Consider the following 19,384-nt stretch of genomic DNA (forward strand, 5'->3'; position numbering starts at 1 on the left):
ACGAGGACTGGACACATACCCTTGGGACTTACTCTCTGAATTTCACTTTATTCCTCTGCTACATGGAGTAATAATACGTGTTGTTGTTGTGTTCAGTTGTATCTGACTCTTTGTGACCCCACGGACTGTAGCCTGCCAGGCTCCTCTGTCTACGGAATTCTCCAGGCAAGAATACTGGTGATTTAGTGGTTTAGTCACTAAGTCGTGTCCGACTCTTGTGACCCCACGGACTGTAGCCTACCAGGCTCCTCTGTCCATGGGATTCTCCAGGCAAGAACACTGGAAGGGTAGCTATTCCCTTCTCCAGGGGATCTTCCTGACCCAGGGACTGAACCCAGGTCTCCTGCATTACAGGTGAATTCTTGACCATCTGAGCCATGAGGGAAGAGATTCCTTCAGTTTTCACCAAGTAAGATGAGCTGCCAAGTCATCTCTGAAAGTCTTCCATTGACTGATTTCCCATTAATCTTTAGTAATAAAATAGATGATGCTAGGGAGAATGAGGTTGGGAAATTTCTACATTGTAGTTTATCTCCCACTTGTCCTATTTCTTTCTTTCCTTTTTTCAATGAGTATTTATTACGCCTGAGGCACAGGGAGGAAGCAATTTACATAAAAGAATTTACTGGAAGGAAACAGGACAAACAAACTTTAGGATGCCTCTCATTTTCTTACCATGTAACCAGGTTTTGCTTTTATTTTAGATTTACCTCCATTTTTGTGAGTGTGTAAATGAAGATACCAAAAGAAGAAAATAAAGTCTGAGGCCAGAGAATGCCTGCCCTGGATAGTAATTAATTTTAATTTTCCTTTCCTTCGACCTCAGGGCTTCACCCAGCTTGTAATTATTCTGCAGTGTCTTCAGAGCAAAAGGATGTTAGCTCTTGGATTTGTGGAACAACTGACAGCGCAACAGTGGGTAATTAAGACTTGAAACATTCCCCTCTCAGCTGATCCTGGAGGTAGTCATCTCTCTCTGCAGCCCCAGCCTCTCCCGGTCCAAGGTCAGCAACATGCTAGGTTCAGAGATGCAGAGAGATGTCATACTGCTACTTCCCTTCAGGTACCCTCCAACTTGGTCTTTCCACTTTTTGTCCCCATTATATAACCCAGGACTTGGCTTTGAACTTGTGGCAAATTGCTTAAGCTTTCTGAGCCTTCCAGGTCTGCAAGATGGGGTGAATGCACTCACAGTCAGTTGTTTCCAAAAGAGATGAGGTCAGCATGCCTCCCTTCTCCAGACTTCACCAAGCCTCCTCTGGGGCTGTGGTGGGACCCTCAGTGTACAGAGCACAAACAGCGGTTCAGGCTAATGCACCCTCTTCTGTACCAGGCAGGGCTTTGACTTCCACCCAGCTAAAACACGCTGTACCCTGAGCCTCAAGGAGTCTTTTGCCTTTTTTCCTTAAAGCTATAGGTGGGCTGGGCTTCCCTGGTGGCTCAGTAGTAAAGAACATGCTTGCCGATGCAGGAGACACACGTTTGATCCCTGGGTAGGGAAGATCCCCTGGAGAAGGAATTGGCAACCCGCTCCAGTATTCTTGCCTGGGAAACCCCATGGACAGAGGAGCCTGGCAGGCTACAGTCCATGAGATGGCAAAAGAGTCAGACAGGGACTTAGTGACTAGAGAACAAGTGGGCCAGGCAATGCTGGGCTTCGCCCCCCACCCCACCCCGCCCCCCACCGTGAGAAAACCTGCCAAAGATGACAGCTCCAATGAGAACGAGGGCCAGGCCTCCAGCCCTTCTGCAGAGCTCACAACATACACTCTTCCCTCTGCATCTCCATTTCATCCCGGTGGGGGGCATGAAACCCAAAGGGACCCACATTAGTGGTTGAGATATTAGTGAGAACTCAACAACAGAATGTAAACAGTAGGGAAAGACTGAAGGCAGGAAGAGAAGGGGACGACAGAGGATGATTTGGTTGGATGGCATCACCGACTCGATGGACATGAGTTTGAGTAAACTCCGGGAGTTGGTGATGGACAGGGAAGCCTGGCGTGCTGCAGTCCATTGGGTCACAAAGAGTCGGACACGACTAAGCGACTGAACTGAACAAACAAAATGAGAACGCTCCAATGGACGCGGGAGAAAATGCTCGAAGAACTCGCCGCCTTATGAACCCTTCACTTTCAATCATCGCGGCAAAGGGACCGCCCCGGCCCACCTGCCCCTGGACTTGGATCCTCAGCTACTTCAGCCCCCACCGCAGCTCCTCTCGGTGGTCACTCCCTCACCAAAGACTAACCTCTTGTGGCCAAAACGACTGACAAGCAAAGTCGGACTGGGCACCATCCAGCGTGCACCTTCCTTGCTCCGCGACTCCTGGTGAAATCAGAATGGCGTTAGGGAGGCGTGGTTAATAACGCCACACAGCGCCCCCCTATGGTCACTGGTGGGACAGCAGGCTCAGCAGTGGGAAACCAGGAGGTTGGCTGCGCAGCCGCCCCCTCTTCAATTGACTCCACCCCACAGTCAACATCTCAGGTGATGCTGCAGTGGTAGATCCTATGAGCTCGCTGGTTACAGCCTTTCAAGCCCCTGAATTAAAAGCGGAGCCTTTAATGTGCAACAGCTGTAGCAACCGGGCAACTGCTTTGCAAAGAATACCCACAGTAGGCGGCAAGACATAGTCAAGGTCAGAGGCAGGCAAGGGGTCAGTCTCCCCTCCCCTGAACCAGAGGGAGGGTCAGCCTGGGGTAAGGGTCAAAGTTGAGAAGAGACTAGACGTGAAAAGGTGCTGTCAATGGTAGCACCCTAGGAGTGATATCTCAAAAGCTTCAACTCCAACCTGTGCTAGGTAACCAACCATGGAGACACAAGGTCAGAAGCAGCTGGTTTTACTCAGCTGGTTTCTCCCGCAGCTGTAACAGTTCAGGAGGTTTCCGCTACTCAGCATCTATCCTAAGGCTACACCTACCTTTATTTAATGCAGTTTCTCTGTCAGAGAGATAACTGGTTTGGATGCTAGCAACAGGATCATCTTCTAGGCAGACCTAAAATGGAAAGAAATGTGACGTCCTGCTTAATAAAAGTATTTGCTCTATAACAATGTATTTCCCACATTTGCCTGATTATGAGAATCACCTGTTGTGTTTATTAAAAATACAGATTTCTGGGCCCTGACCCTACCTAGGGAATCAGAATCTACAGAGCAGGGGGTTCACCTATATTCATGAATCTTTTATGATCTTGTCATCTTCTGAGAAGCAGGTCTCTGACTTTGGCTTTGTTGTCGTTCAGTCGCTCAGTCGAGTCCAACTCTTTGTGACCCTATGGACTGCAGCCCGCCAGGCTTCTCTGTCTTTGGGATTTCTCAGTCAAGAATACTGGAGTGGGTTGCTTTTTCCTTCTCCAGGGGATCTTCCCGATCCAGGTATCGAACCCATGTCTCCTGCATTGGCAGACAGATTCTTTACTGTCTGAGCCACCAGGTAAGCGACATTGGCTAGCCAAGCATATTACCTGCCGATTACCTATTGAAAAAGCAGCGCTGTACTGGCTGAACGAGAGTGGGAACATCTGAGCACCATCTGAAATCAAGGTGAAACTAATCACTTGTTATACCTCATTCCCACGAGTGAGCTCTTGACCTCTCATTTTTCCCAAGACTGGATTTCTCCAAATGCATTAATTATCATTTTGCATTAGGCATGGAGCAGAGGGCAGAGGTGAGTTTCTGTGAGTCCAGGTAACATTTTCCCATCCCAGTGCTGCCATGGCATCATAACTGTGCTTCAAGTGTCAGGGCATCTGGTTGAGTGGGGTCATTAGCTCTCAAAGAGAGGCTGAACACAGCAAGGGTGTGATCTCCAGGTCTCAGGGAGTTTGATGTGACCTTGGATATCCCCTCATTGCTCTTGAATTCTGGGGGGGCAAGAAGTGACATATCTTCAAGAAAAGAGAGGATTTTAAATGGTTTCTCTGGTCCCTACACAGGGAAACCATGTGGGCCTCAGTCACCAGGGGTAAAATATATATTGAAGGCTGTTATGGACTGAATCTTTGTGTGGCTGCCAAAATCCACATGTTGGAGACTTAACCTCCAATATAATTGTATTTGGAAATACTGCCTTTATGGAGGTAAAATTAGGGTTAATGAGTTTATAATAGGGACTTCTCTGGTAGTCCAGTGGCAAAGACTCCACACTCCCAATGAAGAGGGACCAGGTTCAATCTCTGGTCAGGAACTAGATCCCACATGCCACAACTAACAACCCAATGCAGGCAAATAAATAAATAAAGGATTTTTTAAAAAATGAGTGGGGCCCTGATCAGAGAGGATTAATCTTATAAGAAGAGACACCAAAGGGCTCTCTGCCTTCCCCACCATGTATACACCCCAAGGAAGGGCCACATGAAGACACAGCGAGAAAGTGCCCATGTACGAGCCAGGAAGATCTCTCACCAGAAACCAAACAGGTAAGAACCTTGATCATGGAATTCTAGCCTCCAGAATTGCAAGAAAACACATTTCTATTGCTTAAACCACCCAGTCTGTGGTGTTTTGTTACAGAGACTCCAGCTGATTAAGGTAAAGGTTAAAAGAAGGAGACACTTGCCCAAGTTTGGGCACAAGAAATGGGGTTTTCAGGGAGGTCTGCATGCAGTGAGGTACCATCACACCACTCAGGGTCAATGCTTTCTTGGAGGCACCCCAGCTTTCATACTTTCAGACCCCGGAATTCCTTTCCTAGAGTAACTAAAGCCATAACAAAGTATCCAACTTTGGATACCTCTGCTCCATGTTTTACAGTGTTCTTAACAGTGGTAAAATTAACAATGATAGTCTCATAACAGTTTTACAGCCATCATCTCAGTTAACTCTCAGAGAAGACATCTGAAGTAAAAGATGTAACTTTTTGTCCTTCGAACTTCTAGAATATTCGAAACCACATGACAGAAAGCATGTGTGCTTGAAATGCAACTGAGATGATAAGATCAAAGGAATAAGAAGTGTCTCTGAGCCAAGTGACTTTCAAGAGCAAAGGTTTTTCCTAAAGGTGGGGGTGCTTTCCTGAGGGGCTTTGCTCTCATGGAGGGGAAGGGGTACGAGATGGATGACGGGAAACAGTGGAGCAGCAGACAAACGCTCTGGGGTCCCGGCCTGTCAGGAGCCATCACAGCAGCAGCTGGACTTTTTGGTCCGATAAACAGCCCTGAAATCCCACAAGACACTTTATTCCCTGTCAGGGGTTCCCTTTCAGCAAAGACACTGCAAAAACATGACATGAAGGATCTTGTTTGGTTGACAGCACTGCAGTTGAATGCTAGATAATGCAGTCATTTATTTCCCAGAATACATACTTTCTTTCTGAGGAAGCATATTTCCTGTAGGAATAGTAAATTCCTACCGAGATTTGCCTTGGGAATGGACCACACGCCAAGCCACATCACCAGACTCCCACCTCCACTGTAACTGTCCAGGAATGTACCCTCCCTGCGTATGAAATTCATTACTGATTAATTAGCAAAAGCCTTTTGAGCCAGAGATGGCTTAATCAGTAAGTGTGTGCTATGTCATTATGTACATTCATGAAGACTGCAAGTTCCGGCCTTTCCCCCCGGCCCAAAACTCCCCAATCGCATTTTATCATGGACTCGGTGTCGAGCAAAATAAACCCCACATTCAAAATTTATGGAGAATAAAACTTTCTGGCAGTGGAAAGGTACACTTTGCATTCTGGGGTCAGAGAAGTCTTTATGAGCAAAGAAAGAAAAAGCATTTTCAGTAAATAGTATTCATCTCAGGACCTTGCCCTTAACTCTGGGAGAATAATTATTTCTCACTCTGATAATGATTTACAGGGCTATTCCAATTTTATCTTTGCCTTCCTTACAAAGGGCTTCCCTAGTGGCTCAGATGGTAAAGAATCTGCCTGCAATGTAGGAGACCTGGTTCGATCCCTGGGTCAGGAAGATCCCCTGGAGAAGGAAATGACAACCCACTCCAGTATTTTTGCCTGAAGAATTTCAATCTGAGAAGCCTAGCTGGCTACAGTCCATGGGATCGCAAAGAATCGGACACAACTGAGTGACTAACACTATCACTTCCACTTTCCATACAAAGGCTTGCAGACATTATGCTAGAATTTTTATGCAGAGAAATTCTCTTGTTTAGCAAATTAAAAAACTGGAAACATGACACCCCTGTCACCTGCCACCACTGTTATTACCATGATCACTCATGTTAATTAGCTTCCTATGGTGGGTAGGGCAGGGCGATGAGGACTTGAGCTTTTGCCCTGAAGTTTTGCCTGAGCAAATCCTTATGAAAATTTCAATCACAAAGAAAGCAAATTTATAAGGTGGACATCACATGTGAAATAGATAACTAATGGGAAGCTGCTATGTAACACAGTCCAGCCTGGTGCTCTGTGACAACCTAGAGGGGTGAGGCAGGGGGAGGGGGGCTCAAGAGAGAGGGAGCATATGTATACTTAGAGTTGCTTCATGTTGCTGTACAGCAGAAACCAACGCAACACTGTAAAGCAATTTTCGTCCAATTAAAAAATAAATTTAAGTAAGGAGAGAACAAACACATGAAATAAAGCAATGATGTGATTTAAAAACAAAACAAATGAAAACACAACTTACAAGGTGGAGGAGGAAGAAGCTGCCAGAAAAAAACCTATGACTGAGGTTTGGCCACTGCTCAGGGAGCATAGACCACTCTTCAAGCCTCTGAGAAGTACCTGGCTCCTTTCTAGAAACACATGAACTGCTCGATTCCTCACGGCGTTTTGTGGAATCACACATCAGAGCCCATCAGTTGCCCCTTCATTTCCAGGTGGTGTGCATTTGGCTCAAATGAGCCTGGAGCATGGTAAGTCTCTGTGAGCTAATTTGGTCCAATTATTGCTCCCTGTCTTAAAAACCATGAGCTGATCTTGGTGAGTTTATATTTAGTGATGTCAGGGGCTATAGTCAGGCTTCCCAGGTGGCTCAGTGGTAAAGAATCTGCCTGCCAATGCAGGAGACGGGGGGTTTGATCCCTGGGTTGGGAAGATCCCCTGGAGGAGGAAATGGCAACCCACTCCAGTATTCTTGCCAGGATAATCCCATGGACAGACGAGGCTGGTGGGCTTCAGGCCATGGAGATGCAGAAAGTCAGACTCAACTGAGCATGCACGCATGGGGCTAAACTCAGTTAAAAAAAGATTTGGATGTATGGGGATAAAACCTTTTAGAAAGCAATTTGGTAAGCTAATAATATCTTTGACTTTTACTTATTTACTTATTTATCCTTCTAATATCCTTATTAGCTAATAGCTAATATCCTTTGACTTTTACTTCTAAGAATTTATCCTTCGTGTGTGCTAAGTCGTGTCTGACTTTTTGTGACCCCATGGACTGTAGCCCATCAGGCTCCTCTGTCCATGGCAATTCTCCAGGCAAGAATGCTGGAGTGGGTTGCCATGCCCTCCTCTAGGGAATCTTCCTAACCCTGGGGAAGAGATCAAACCCATGTCTCTTATGTCTCCAGCATTGGCAGGCAGGTTCTTTACCACTAGGGCCACCTGGGAATTTATCCTAAGAAAACAAATGTTTATATTCCTGCTGTTGCCTATAATTGTAAAAATTTGAAACAAGCCAGTTGCTTAATAACTGTTGGTCAAATACATTTTGATGGAATGTTCCACAGTCAAAGACTTGGGAAACACCAGGTAGTTTTAAATATATATATATATAAAATAATATTTACAGTATCATTGTAATTTTGCAAGGAAATAAATATGCATTTAAAATTGAGTAACAGATACATCACCAAATTGAAACAGAATTTTGAGTGATGAGATTATGTGTAATTCTATAATTTTTCTGTAATCAACATTTATACCATTTATATTCAATATCATAATATTATTTTAAAATGTTTCCACTCATATGCTGGCTTTGAGTTCTCATTCCTGAGAATCAGGTCTTTCTGGGGCTGGCACAGACCCACCCAAATTTGGAATTAGTGAAAAGAGAACTGGGGAGCTGGAAGAGAGGGGAGTGGATGAGGTAGTAAGGAAGGGCAGCAAGCAGGGTTTGGGGCTCTGTACAGGGCAGCGCTGGGTGGGGATGGGGAGGAGGAAAGAGGATCTGAGTCAAAGGTCTCTGGGGAAGTGAGGTTACTTCCCTCTGGGAGGATGGGAAGGTCAGCATGTCCTGCCCGGCGCCACTGTCCTCTGACATGGGGTTATCAAGAGTGTAGCCAAAGCCCAGCCACCTCATGTCTTGAGATATGAGGTCAAGAGGTACCCTGGGAGATGGTGAAGGAGACAGACCATGAAGGCACAGGCTCACTCCACAGTCACTGGATGCCCCTGGGTTGACTTACCTGGGGAGATGCAAGCTGGTTTTCTCCAATCCAGGCTCCATTCACCTGGATCAAAATGACACCAACCATGGACCCATCGTGAACAGGTCAACCACCAGTGATCCTGATGGTCCCTAAGCCTCTCACCCCAGCAATGGCATCTGTACAGCACTTCACAGTTTACACATCATTCCCATCATGGTCCAGGTGAGGAGCTGTCGCACTCCTTTCAGAGAACACCCATTTACAATCTGAGCAGAGGCACGCTGAGGGCTTTTGGTCTCTAATTCCATCTGTGATACCCTCTGTTGCCTTCTGGTGGCTGGGATTATACTCAGCAAATGTGGATGGATGGCTGTTCTTCAAGCTACTACAAAATGGAGGGAAAAGCAGTGGTATTAATAAAGATTCAATTGCCCCTTCAAAACACATTTACTAATGAATAACTTTGCAGATTCAGTTAGATCAACACTAGGAACCCAGAAAAGAATCGGCCATTTAGTGTAGACCAGCTAAAGGCAGGTAAAATGGATGTTCTTTACGCAGACTTAGTGTCTAGGCGGTCATCACCTACTGGGAGTTTTCATCTGAAAATCAATGCTTTTTAGAAAGCACATGACTTAAGGTCATGACATTCAAACTCTGACCCAGCAGAGCATCCCTAAAGCCCACCAGCCAGCCTATGTCAAATACCCCCTGTGATGGGCACCTTGCTACCTCTCCAGGAGAATATTTCATATCTGCATAGATATGGTGGGTAGAAACTGCAGTGTGCAATGATATATTTGCATAGATATGGTGGAACTGCAGTGTGAGGGTCATGAAAGAGCACAGCGTTGAAGGGAATGTGCCTCAGTGTCAGAGGAGAGGGCAAGTAGCTGTAAGGATACCACATTGTTGCTAAGTCACCTCAGTCATGTCCGACTCTGTGCGACCCCATAGACGGCAGCCCACCAGGCTCCGCCATCCCTGGGATTCTCCAGGCAAGAGTACTGGAGTGGGTTGCCATTTCCTCCTCCAATGCATGAAAGTGAAAAGTGAAAGTGAAGTCGCTCAGTCGTGTCTGACTCTTAGCGACCCCATGGACTGCAGCCCACCAGGCTCCTCCATCCATGGGATTTTCCAGGCAAGAGTACTGGAGTGGGGTGCCATTGCCTTCTCCAAGGTTACCACATAGGATTATTATACCTGAATTTTAGAATTGCTATTTTAATCCTGATGAGCAAATATGATGCAGGAGATACAGAAATGCTTACATAGCCTTCTTTGCTAGTGGAGTGGTGCTGGGTAAAAGTATTGGTCTAGTACATGGTTTCATTATTTTGTGGATAAAATTAGATTCCTGCTTCCCATTGACTTCCATTAGCTTCTCATGCAAAGCTTTAATTACAGTACATATAGTACATCCATCTCAGCTCCCCTACTAGAAAGTTTTTACACACAAGGAATAGAAAATCATAATCTAGACTTGGTTGGTAGCAGACTGTAAGTGAGAAGTCATGTGGAGTTACAGGTTCATTAATTCGGTTTTTTACTCACCATTTTGTGAGTATTATGTGTCTCCTCTGTCAGACTGCATATTCCTTGAAAGAATTACTCCTCATGTGTGACTGTAGACCCAACACTGAGCACTAGCATTGTCCTGAGCCTCACTAGCATGTGTTTGATAATTATTTGTAGAAGACTGCGTTGTATGTAGCACACTGAACAGGTGCTGAAGAATACAATTAACAATGACCATCAAGCCAATGGTTCTAAGTTAATAAAACATAATAGTTTAAAGAGTACACTGCATTTATTCAACCCCAGATATTATAACATCTTGACGCATGTAAAAATTTTTGTAGTTTTAAAGTGCTTTGAAAGATATTTATTTTTTTTAACAAGTGGAAAATAATGTTCTTTAAAAGACACTGAACTTTTAGTGGAAAATGGTATTACCAGAAGCGTGTAACAGTTTGTTGATCCTCTTTAAGAAACGGGATTATGATAGAAAATATATAGACAGCACTGAATGCCAAAATGATGGGTACGTGTGGTTGGAATTAAAAATGAGATTTGCTATTAAACTCATTCAGATGGTGTCTGAAGTTAAGAATGACCTTGAGAGGGGAGAGGGAAGGGTGCTGGGTCATTAGTGCTTCTGGAGACGAACTTCCTTGCTGTGTGAGGGGGTCTGAGTCAGTGGTCAGGACAGCCATTCAGACTGACAGTCCCCTGAACTTCTGCGGCTTCAGTGACAGGGATAGGAATGTGGTTGACTTGAATATTCTTCAGGCAGCCGAAAAAGGATGTCCACACGGGAAGCTTTGGGGTTTTCAGATTCCCTGAAAGCAAAAGGAGGTACATTTGATGGATCATACATACTTAGTGGCGTGAGTGCTTTCTTAGTGGAGTGAGAAACAATCGTCTTAGAGCAAAAGGTACCCAAGGTCTCAGGCCACTCCATCAGTCATCTCCTGCCTTAAGTGGGCACCCAACACACACCCTGTTGTGATAAATCAACCACAAGGCTACTCTTCACATCCTTCAAAGAAGGAGATTCCACAGCCAAATCAATAGACAGTGACTCCGAGCTCTAGTGCTTTTTCATGGGTCATGGAAGGCTATAAAATTAACAACCAGACCATTTGGAGGGACATAAAACAATGAAGACTGATGAGGCTCTTTCCAGGCAAACTTCCAGCCTTGAACTTGACTCCATCTCAACCTGCCTGATTCCCCCATTCTGGCTCCACAAGGCTTAATAACTCACCATAACTAAGTGCCTGGAGGGGGAGAGACCAGTTTCTGAGGTCCTTGTCTGATTCTTTATGATACCAGGCTTCTAGTTTCATGTGGCCTCTTAAGAGAGGTTGATAAATAAATCATCAGCTTGGGACATTAGGAAGCGACAGCCATGGGGCCTGGGCTGCTGGGAAATGGTCCGTGGCTGGCAATCAGGTTTCCCCACAAGCTGGAGAAAGGGCTTCACTGTCTACACAGTCCACCCAGTGGGGGTCCTGCTGATGAGCCACGGGCGGGGGGGGCGTCACATTTGTTGGGTTAAGATGGACATGTTAAGAGTTGACAAGGGACAAGGAGAAGTCAGCACAGGAGTTACCTGGCACGCCTCCAATGTACAGACGCTCCAGCGGGCGGGCCGGCGGGAAGGGGTGTCGTCCGGCCGTGTAACTGTCATCTGCGTCCAGTTTCAGGTGCAGGATGTGCTGTTTTATGGTGACTGGAGGGAAAGAAGGCGGTCAGGTCTATCACCTGAGGAGAGCGCTGCCCACTGTGTAATGTCTACACCTGCACGTCAACACTGGCTCCTTTCTAACTCACTCCTGTTGGACCTGAGAGAGAACTGCTTGAGGGAATTCCATCGACTTTAACACAAATTCAACTAATTTCTCCCCACCAGGTGCTGTTTAGGTGTTTCCACATATATGACAGAATTTAATCCTCAAAATGAATCTGTGAGGAAGGTATTATCACTCGTTTGCCAGAAAAAAGACTATCCCCCCTCAGTCACTGAGGAGCTTGACAAGATGGTGTTGTTATAAACTGAACGAGGTGGGATTTAAGCCCCAGTTTCCTGTGCTCCAGAGGCCAATGCTTGGTTCCCACGATCTCTGGTCCCTTCCAAGAAGACACCAACTGACTTCTGAAAGCTGACTCCAAAGACAGTGTCTTTTGACCCTCTAAATAAAACTCCTCCCACATTAAAAACCTTAAGCAACTGCCATGGAGTTAGCTTTTAGCCAAGAAAGTGTTAGTCGCTCAGTCGTGTCCCACTCTTTGAGACCCTATGGACTGTAGCCCACCAGGCTCCTCTGTCCATGGGATTCTCTGGGCAAAAACATTGAAGTAGGTTGCCATTCCCTTCTCCAGGGGATCTTCCCAACTCAGAGATTGAACCCAGCTCTCTTGCATTGCAGGCAGATTCTTTACCATCTGAGCCATCAAGGAAGCCCTTGGTATTCTAGCCAATACAGTTTAACATATCACCAAACTCATATGTGCAAGTTATTCATAAAATACTAGATTCAATTTGAGAGGCTGTGCCTGTTCTCTGTCAAGTGGTTTGTCTAAATCTTCGGCATTAATATTAAATGGTTGTTGAAAAAAGAACCTAACAATGAACTTTAACAATAGTAAGAGCAAACATTTACTGAGCACTTAGTATATATTGGACTCTGCTAAGCACTTTATATGCATTATACCATTAATGTTCACAATCCTGGCAGGTGTATCACTATTTTTGTCTCTATTGTGCTGATGAGAAAACTGAAGATAAAGAGAAATTAAGTAGCTTGCCCAAGGTCTCATAGGGAAGGGCTGAAACTGAGATCTGAACTTGGTTACTTCTGACTTTAGAGCCAAAATGTTCTCCTACCTTGAAAAAAAAGCACAGCTTATCAGTTTGCTAGGCTTAAAAACAAACAAACAAACAAAAAACCCTCAAAGTGTTATGGAGAACTGGAGCCAAGAATTATTAAATATGACTGAGGCTGAGTGAGAAGGGACAAGTTCCCAGAACGTTAGCCTGGTGGGGCTGACTCTGGTCAAATGCTAACGGACGGATGAACTGAGACCACGTTGGGACATTCAAGTCTGGATGGAAAGGGAGACTGTTTCAGCCTGTGAACAACAGGCTTCTGAACATCATACCTGCCACCGAGTGCCATTGTCCATCACACAGAGCCTGCTTGGGTGTCACCGATGTCAAGACCCCACCTGTCTCACTGCCCACATAGGCCGTGACCTGGAACACATATGAATTTTTCTATTTCCTTCAGAAAGGTAGGTGGAGCCCATGTCCTGCCATGTCCCTTCCCAGCCCTTGCACCCTGACCTCCCAGGAGCCCTTGAAATATGGGTGCCCCTTCTCATACCAGGTGGTCACATGGGGGCCAAGGCTTCATAAGCATCTCTCTGCAGCATCCCTTTCAGGCATGTGAGCTGCAAACCCAGGGCCTGGCCTGAACCTGATGCCAAAGGCAAGGAGCCTTTCCTCTGACCCTCAACCTCCGATCCCATCAGATTGACTCAAAGGTTACTGATTAGCCTCCAAGACCTGCCTGAGTTATTAATATGTGACAGGAGGATTGTTTAGAAGGACATGTAAAATTTGGAAGGCAAAAATGCTGGCTGAGGCCTACACTCTGCTGAAAAGGCCAGCAGTCCGTGAACACAGGACTTCAAGAGGGTTCTCATCCAAGGAATTCAGCAGGCTAACCGACCAAGTCTGCTCTGGGCACGTGCAGGGTCAGGCACTCAACATGCTATTGTGCAGAATCCCGCATTCCTACTCTGGGCCAGGAGCCTCCACAGGCTGAATCAAGGTCAAGGAAATGAGAGGACTGAAATAAGCATGTGGATAAATAATTTACATGTAATTTGCAGGTCCTCAGACAGTGCAGCCTCTTCTTGGGCAATTTTCAAGCTAAACAGCGTCACAGCTGTTAGTTAGGAAGGTTATCGGGTCTGGATTTCATTTCGGGGGGGGCGGATTATTTCCTATCCAGAAGCTCTCACTGGAGGCGTTTCCCAACCCCTCCCATGAAAAGTGAGGCTTGTCTGCACCACCATTAAGCATAGCTGCTCGCTCCTCTGGCCCACAAGAGGCCCGCTCACACTTCAAGCTGCAGCTTAAACAAAAAAGCATCCAAGAGTTTGGGCTACTATATTTTATCCTGAGAGTTTTCCCTCACATTTAATAAACTGGAAGGATAGAGGGGAAAGAAAATGGTGTTATTATCAATCTTTGCCTTAAGGTCTTAACTAAGAGAAGCTTCCTGGAAGAATTTGGTTTTAAAGAGATTTTTTTGAAAAGGTAAGAGATGGACTTCCCTGGCGGTCCAGTGACTAAGACTTCATGATCCCAGTGCAGGGGGCCTGGGTTCGATCCCACACGCCACAACTGAGAGTTCTCATGCCATGACTAAGACTCAGCGCTGCCAAATAAATAAATAAATATTAAAAAAATAAAGGTAAGAGGTAAAAGTGGGGGTGGGGGGTAAAAATAAGATACGGAGTAGGCCTGTGAGTGATGGGAAGGATGGAGCAGCAGAAGCACACACTGAAGAGGGAATCCATGCAAAGCTGAAGGAAGGCTGGATGCAAACCCAGTGACCAGCCTGACTGCAGGGACCAGAAAGGCCGGTGTGCCATGTAGACAGGATCAGGGAAATCTGAAACTGATCCAGAGGACACACGGCCATGGGCTTGGGTGTAACATAGTGTAGATAGCTGGTGAGAAAATCCATCCCATGAATTCTGGTCCTGCCCTTATGAGTAAAAGGAGAGACATGACAAGGGTGAAGGGGAGGTGAGAAAAATGAAACTGTTTTGAGTATACAGCAGCTTCTCTTCTATTGGACGAAAGCCCTCAGCTATAATCATTATTCTCCGCATTTTAATTTAGTTTTTCATTTTTTTTGGCCACACCACACAGTATGTGGGATCTTAGTTCCTTGACCGGGGACTGAAACTGCAACCCCTGCATCGGAAGCTCAGAGTCTTAACCACTGGACTGCCAGGGAAGTCCTATTCTCATTTTAAAGATAAAGAAAGTGAGTCTGAAAGAGGTTAAGTAAGTTCCCTAGGGCCATTTAACTAAGTGGTGGAGCTGAGATTCAGCCCAGCCTGTTTGCATCTGCCCAACTTTAAAGATGAAGAACAGAAAACATGACAACCAAATTATTTGCTAAACCAAAAGAGTAGCCCTGAAGTTATGTCTCTTAAATACAAGATCGGATTCCACTCTACCATAACTTCACCTACCTTGGTCTCCAGAAATAGAATGTGATTCTAATGTAGATTCACACACCCTCCCATGTCATCAGAGGACCGCGTACCTTTCCTGCTTCCATATAAACACATAAGTGCTCCCCTGGTTGACTTCCAATGTGAATGAGAATTCCAGTGAGGCTTCTCGGGCGAATGCTGAAAACAAGCTTAAATTCTGGCCCCAGCGACACAGAGTTAGCTTTCAAAAGAAAATTAAAGAAACAGATAACACATGATAATTCAAGAAAAAGGATAAAAGTTCTTCAGAATCAAGGTTATGCAGATTGAAATGCTTCCAAACTGCTCCTTACCTAGGATGATATGACCTCCTTCTTGGGAGAAATAAATGCCTTTCTCCAAAGAGCCACCCAAGCAGGGCAACACCCCAAAACTTGCAGAAGGGGTTTCCAGGGGTTTCATATCCAACTGAAAGTTCCTCAGGCAGCCCACAAAGCTGTTCTGGGGGAGGCTCTGCAACCAAGCAGAAGAGAAAGCAAACTGCATGACCCACAGCTCCCAGAAATGCACAGGCAGCCAAGGTCAAGGGTGAGGGCAGTTGTTCAAAAAAGCAGGAAGGAGGGGGATCCATCCATCCTGCTTCCAAGAGTCAGGTGGGCCTGACTGGTCCATTCTGGCTCCCTCCACCATGCCAGAAAACATGGATACCAGGTGTCTCGTGGGTGGTCAAAGTTTGAAGGTGTTGCCAAAACAAGGGGTGTGGGTGCAGAGAGCAGGGGCGGTGGAGATGGCTACCTTGTGTGGAATCAAGAATAGAGGGGGTGTATTTGCAGCAATGTGGATGGACCTAGAGACTGTCATATTGAGTGAAGTAAGTCAGACAGAGGAGAAAAACCTTATGACAGCCCTTATATGTGGAATCTAAAGAGAAATGATACAAATGAACTTACTTACAGAACAGAAAGAGACTCACAGACTTAAGAGAACAAACTTATGGTTGCTGGGAGGAAGGGATAGATAGGGACTTTGGGACGAGTATGTACACACTGCTATATTTAAAATGGATAACCAACAAGGAACTACTGTATAGCATATGGAACTATGCCCAATGTCTTGTGGCAGCCTGGATAGGAGGGGAATTTAGGGGAGAATGGCTACATGTATATGTATGGCTGAGGGTATATGTATGTATACCCTGTTCACCTGAAACTATCACAACATTATTAATTGGCTATACACCAATATAAAATAAAAAGTTTAAGAAAAAAGAATAGAGGGAGTGACTTGACCCCGGGCCACCATCAGAGCTGCAACAAGGGGGAATTTCCACCTTGCAGTTCACAGATTTCCCCATCTCTTTGCAGGTACAAAATACTTTAGAGTTTCATAAGCCTGTGTGATAGCTTAAGGCAGGGCAGCTGACTGAAAAAAGAGGTCAAAACATTCCCAAAATAATAAAGTGTAAAAAAGCTCCTACATGGTTGGCCCCAGTGCACCGTCAATGAATCATGAATGCGGGAGGGGTTCAGATCAGACACAGGGAGTGGGATCAAAGGGCCTGCATGGAGCCCCACGGCTGCCCAAAGCAGGCCTGGAACAGGGCTCCTCACCTGGGGCCCAGGGATGAGCTTCTGGGGTTCTCTGATCCCCTAAATTATATATTAGAAGTCCAGTGCATTTTCCCAGGGAGAGGAACTTCCACGACAGATGCAAGACGTGATCATTTTAAGGGAATCCTGTGGCATTCTAGTGGAGAAGGCAATGGCACCCCACTCCAGTACTCTTGCCTGGAAAATCCCATGGGTGCAGGAGCCTGGTAGGCTGCAGACCCATGGGGTCGCTAGGAGTTGGACATGACTGAGCGACTTCACTTTCACTTTTCCCTTTCATGCACTGGAGAAGGAAATGGCAACCCACTCCAGTATTCTTGCCTGGAGAATCCCAGGGACGGTGGAGCCTGGTGGGCTGCCGTCTATGGGGTCGCACAGAGTCGGACACGACTGAAGCGACTTAGCAGTAGCAGCAGTAGCAGTGGCATTCTAGAGGCATGTGGTGTCGGCCTCAACAACAGAGTACTGATTGGGCCTCCTGCGAAATTTCTAGTTTCTTTAGATTTTCTGTCATGAACAATGATGAGCCTGTTTTTGACATGATGCTCAGAGCCTCCAGGATAGGCCATAACCTAACTCAGAATCCCCAAAGACGCTGTGTGTCTTGAGGTAGCCGCTGGGGGACTGGATGTTGCCTGCCCTTTGAAAGGACGTGGAGGAGGGCGATTCAGTGGTTTCCATCCTCGGGGTGAAGGAAGGCTGCAAATGGGACCTTGCATGTAAAGGATGTTGTAAGTGGGGTGTGACTGGTTGTTTCAGATTTTAGGATGTTGAGTGTGATTTATCCAAGTCAAAAGAATGTCCAAATTGTGCCCCTGACTTGCTACCCCATCCTGTGATTTCTCTGAGAAACAGGTACAGAGGTTGCAGAAAAACAAGCAATGAGTAACCTCCTCAGCAATTAACATATACAATTAATACATTATACATGTATTAATTGTATATGTATAGATTATATATGTTATACATTATAATGTAGTAGATAATACATAGATTATGTTACATATTACTTATGTTACTTATATAACAGTTACCATATACAAAGAGTAAAGCAGTACTTTGACAGGCTGGGGCTTTGGCTCAAACCCCAGTGCAAAACTCAAGTGGGCAAGGATGAGCCCTGTGGCGACATCACAGCCAAGGCCAGGTCAGCCCGATCGTCTAGAACCCACTCTGGCAGAAGTGCCCTGCTTTAATTACGTCCATTTCTGGCTCAGAATGGAGTCTGATCCCTTCCCTCACACCAGAATGGGTGTCTAGCAGAGAGGGAAGGGGCAGGAGGGGCTGAGCGTCTGGTAGCTCATTTGCCAGAAGACAGTTCCTGGGTCGGAACTGTTGACAGGCCCATCTCCACTTTGTGTGCAAAAAGGGCAAATTGGGAGAAGACTGATGGGTGGGTTCGGCCACTGCAAGTAACCAAGCCATTGAGTGCTCTGGCCTCGTGGAGGAGACGAGGGAAGGAGCACCCACAGAGCTCAGCCCTGCGGCCACAGCTCCACTGGAGCCTTTGAACCTGACAAATCCAGGCACGTGCCCCTCCTTCTGGGGACAGACAGACTGGTGACTTTCCCCTTAGCCCAAATTTTCCCCAAGTTTGGTTCTTGGGATAATTTTATCTTATGTTAAATAACATTAAAACAGAGATTCGGTTTTTAAAATAATTTAAAGTATTTTAATACTCTTGAATATCTTATAAAACTTATAAGGTAACTTGTTCTTATCTATGGCTCCGAAGCATCCCTATTTACCTTCGGCTTCCCTGATGGAGCCGATCCCAGGTAAACTGGTGTTCTGAGGCTGATGGTGGAATTTCCAGGCAGCCGTCCCTCCCGGGTCCTCAGACCATCCACAACCAAGCGCCCCTTGACTCCATCTTGCCCAAATGTCACCTTAAGGATAAAGAAAATAAGTTAATTGTATTCTTACCTTTAACAGCTGGCATTGTAGTTTATTAGCGGTCATAGGAAATAAAAAAAAAAAAAGTTTCTGTCCCTTCAAGTAGCTTTGGAAAAAAAAAATCAGAGATTTTTTTCCCTAGTGTTTTCATCATCCTTATTTTATGAGATTATGTTAGATATTAACCAGAGTGAGCTTAAAACATGAACTAAAAAAAGATTTTCAAAAGTGAACAAAAATAAATAGCTGGCCTGGAAACTTAGACAAAAGACAAATAACTGAAGAGTCAAAGGATCATAAATAAACACACATCCATGCAACACAGGGGAAGGAAGAGTTTGTGCAGAGCTGAGAAGGGGAAAGCCACACGTTCCTCTGAGCAGGGGTCCTGGAGAAGAGACCGAGGGCTGCTTCTTGTCTAACAAGAGGAGCAAGTGTTTTCAACTCTTTGCTAAAAGTCAGGATCCCTGGACTCTGGTGTGGACCCTGCCACCTGCTGGCTACCAGACTACTCACTAACGACTCCCCAGTGTAGATGCCCAGCTGTGACTGCTGGCCTCCAGTGTCTACTGACCCCTGGGCTTGGATGTCTGGCAGGCAACTCAATCAAAGGATATTCACAATAGGACCATTCTTCCCCAGCCACACCCACCTTCCACACATCTTCTCCATCTCATCTCCACTACTGACCAAAATCCAAAATTTTGGACCACTACTGGTCCAAAATCACAGGACTCCATCTTGACTCCTCTCTTTACAGAGGAGTCAAGAGGCCCTCTGGGCTCTGCCTTCAGACGCATCCACTCTCTCCCCCTCTGCCTTGGTCTCTTGAACCAAA

At 45.8% G+C, this 19,384-nt stretch overlaps 2 protein-coding genes across 13 annotated transcripts in view; both read right to left on the minus strand.

The window, feature by feature from the left end:
• Window positions 1-9,471, minus strand: part of LOC145534898 (uncharacterized) — a 36,066-nt gene extending 26,595 nt beyond the window's left edge. For 5 of the 7 annotated variants that reach the window (XR_014075055.1, XR_014075054.1, XM_081563261.1 and 2 more), the window contains exons 1-3: window positions 8,330-9,471; window positions 2,924-2,999; window positions 2,252-2,328 (exon numbers count right to left, since the gene is read on the minus strand). Coding sequence is in view for 5 of the 7 variants with exons in the window: in XM_081563261.1 (XP_081419387.1) it covers window positions 2,252-2,328; window positions 2,924-2,999; window positions 8,330-8,398 (222 nt within the window). In the remaining 2 variants the exon portion in view is untranslated. Of the gene's footprint in view, window positions 1-775; window positions 1,017-2,251; window positions 2,329-2,923; window positions 3,000-8,329 lie in introns of those variants that run through there. The other 2 variants (XM_081563263.1, XM_081563262.1) reach the window with 2 other exon arrangements.
• Window positions 9,472-10,163: 692 nt separating this feature from the next.
• The window catches only part of LAMA3 (laminin subunit alpha 3), a 257,192-nt gene continuing 247,971 nt past the window's right edge, over window positions 10,164-19,384 (minus strand). For all 6 annotated transcript variants that reach the window (XM_081563208.1, XM_081563206.1, XM_081563204.1 and 3 more), the window contains 6 exons: window positions 18,399-18,539; window positions 15,394-15,553; window positions 15,151-15,281; window positions 12,962-13,055; window positions 11,412-11,531; window positions 10,164-10,635 (listed from right to left, as the gene is read on the minus strand). In XM_081563208.1, the coding sequence (XP_081419334.1) occupies window positions 10,490-10,635; window positions 11,412-11,531; window positions 12,962-13,055; window positions 15,151-15,281; window positions 15,394-15,553; window positions 18,399-18,539 (792 nt within the window). In that variant the 3' untranslated portion in view covers window positions 10,164-10,489. The remainder of the gene's footprint in view (window positions 10,636-11,411; window positions 11,532-12,961; window positions 13,056-15,150; window positions 15,282-15,393; window positions 15,554-18,398; window positions 18,540-19,384) is intronic.

The sequence above is a fragment of the Giraffa tippelskirchi genome, chromosome 14 (genome assembly GCF_054371585.1).
Source record: "Giraffa tippelskirchi isolate mGirTip1 chromosome 14, T2T-mGirTip1v1.2.pri, whole genome shotgun sequence".
NCBI lineage: Eukaryota > Metazoa > Chordata > Mammalia > Artiodactyla > Giraffidae > Giraffa > Giraffa tippelskirchi.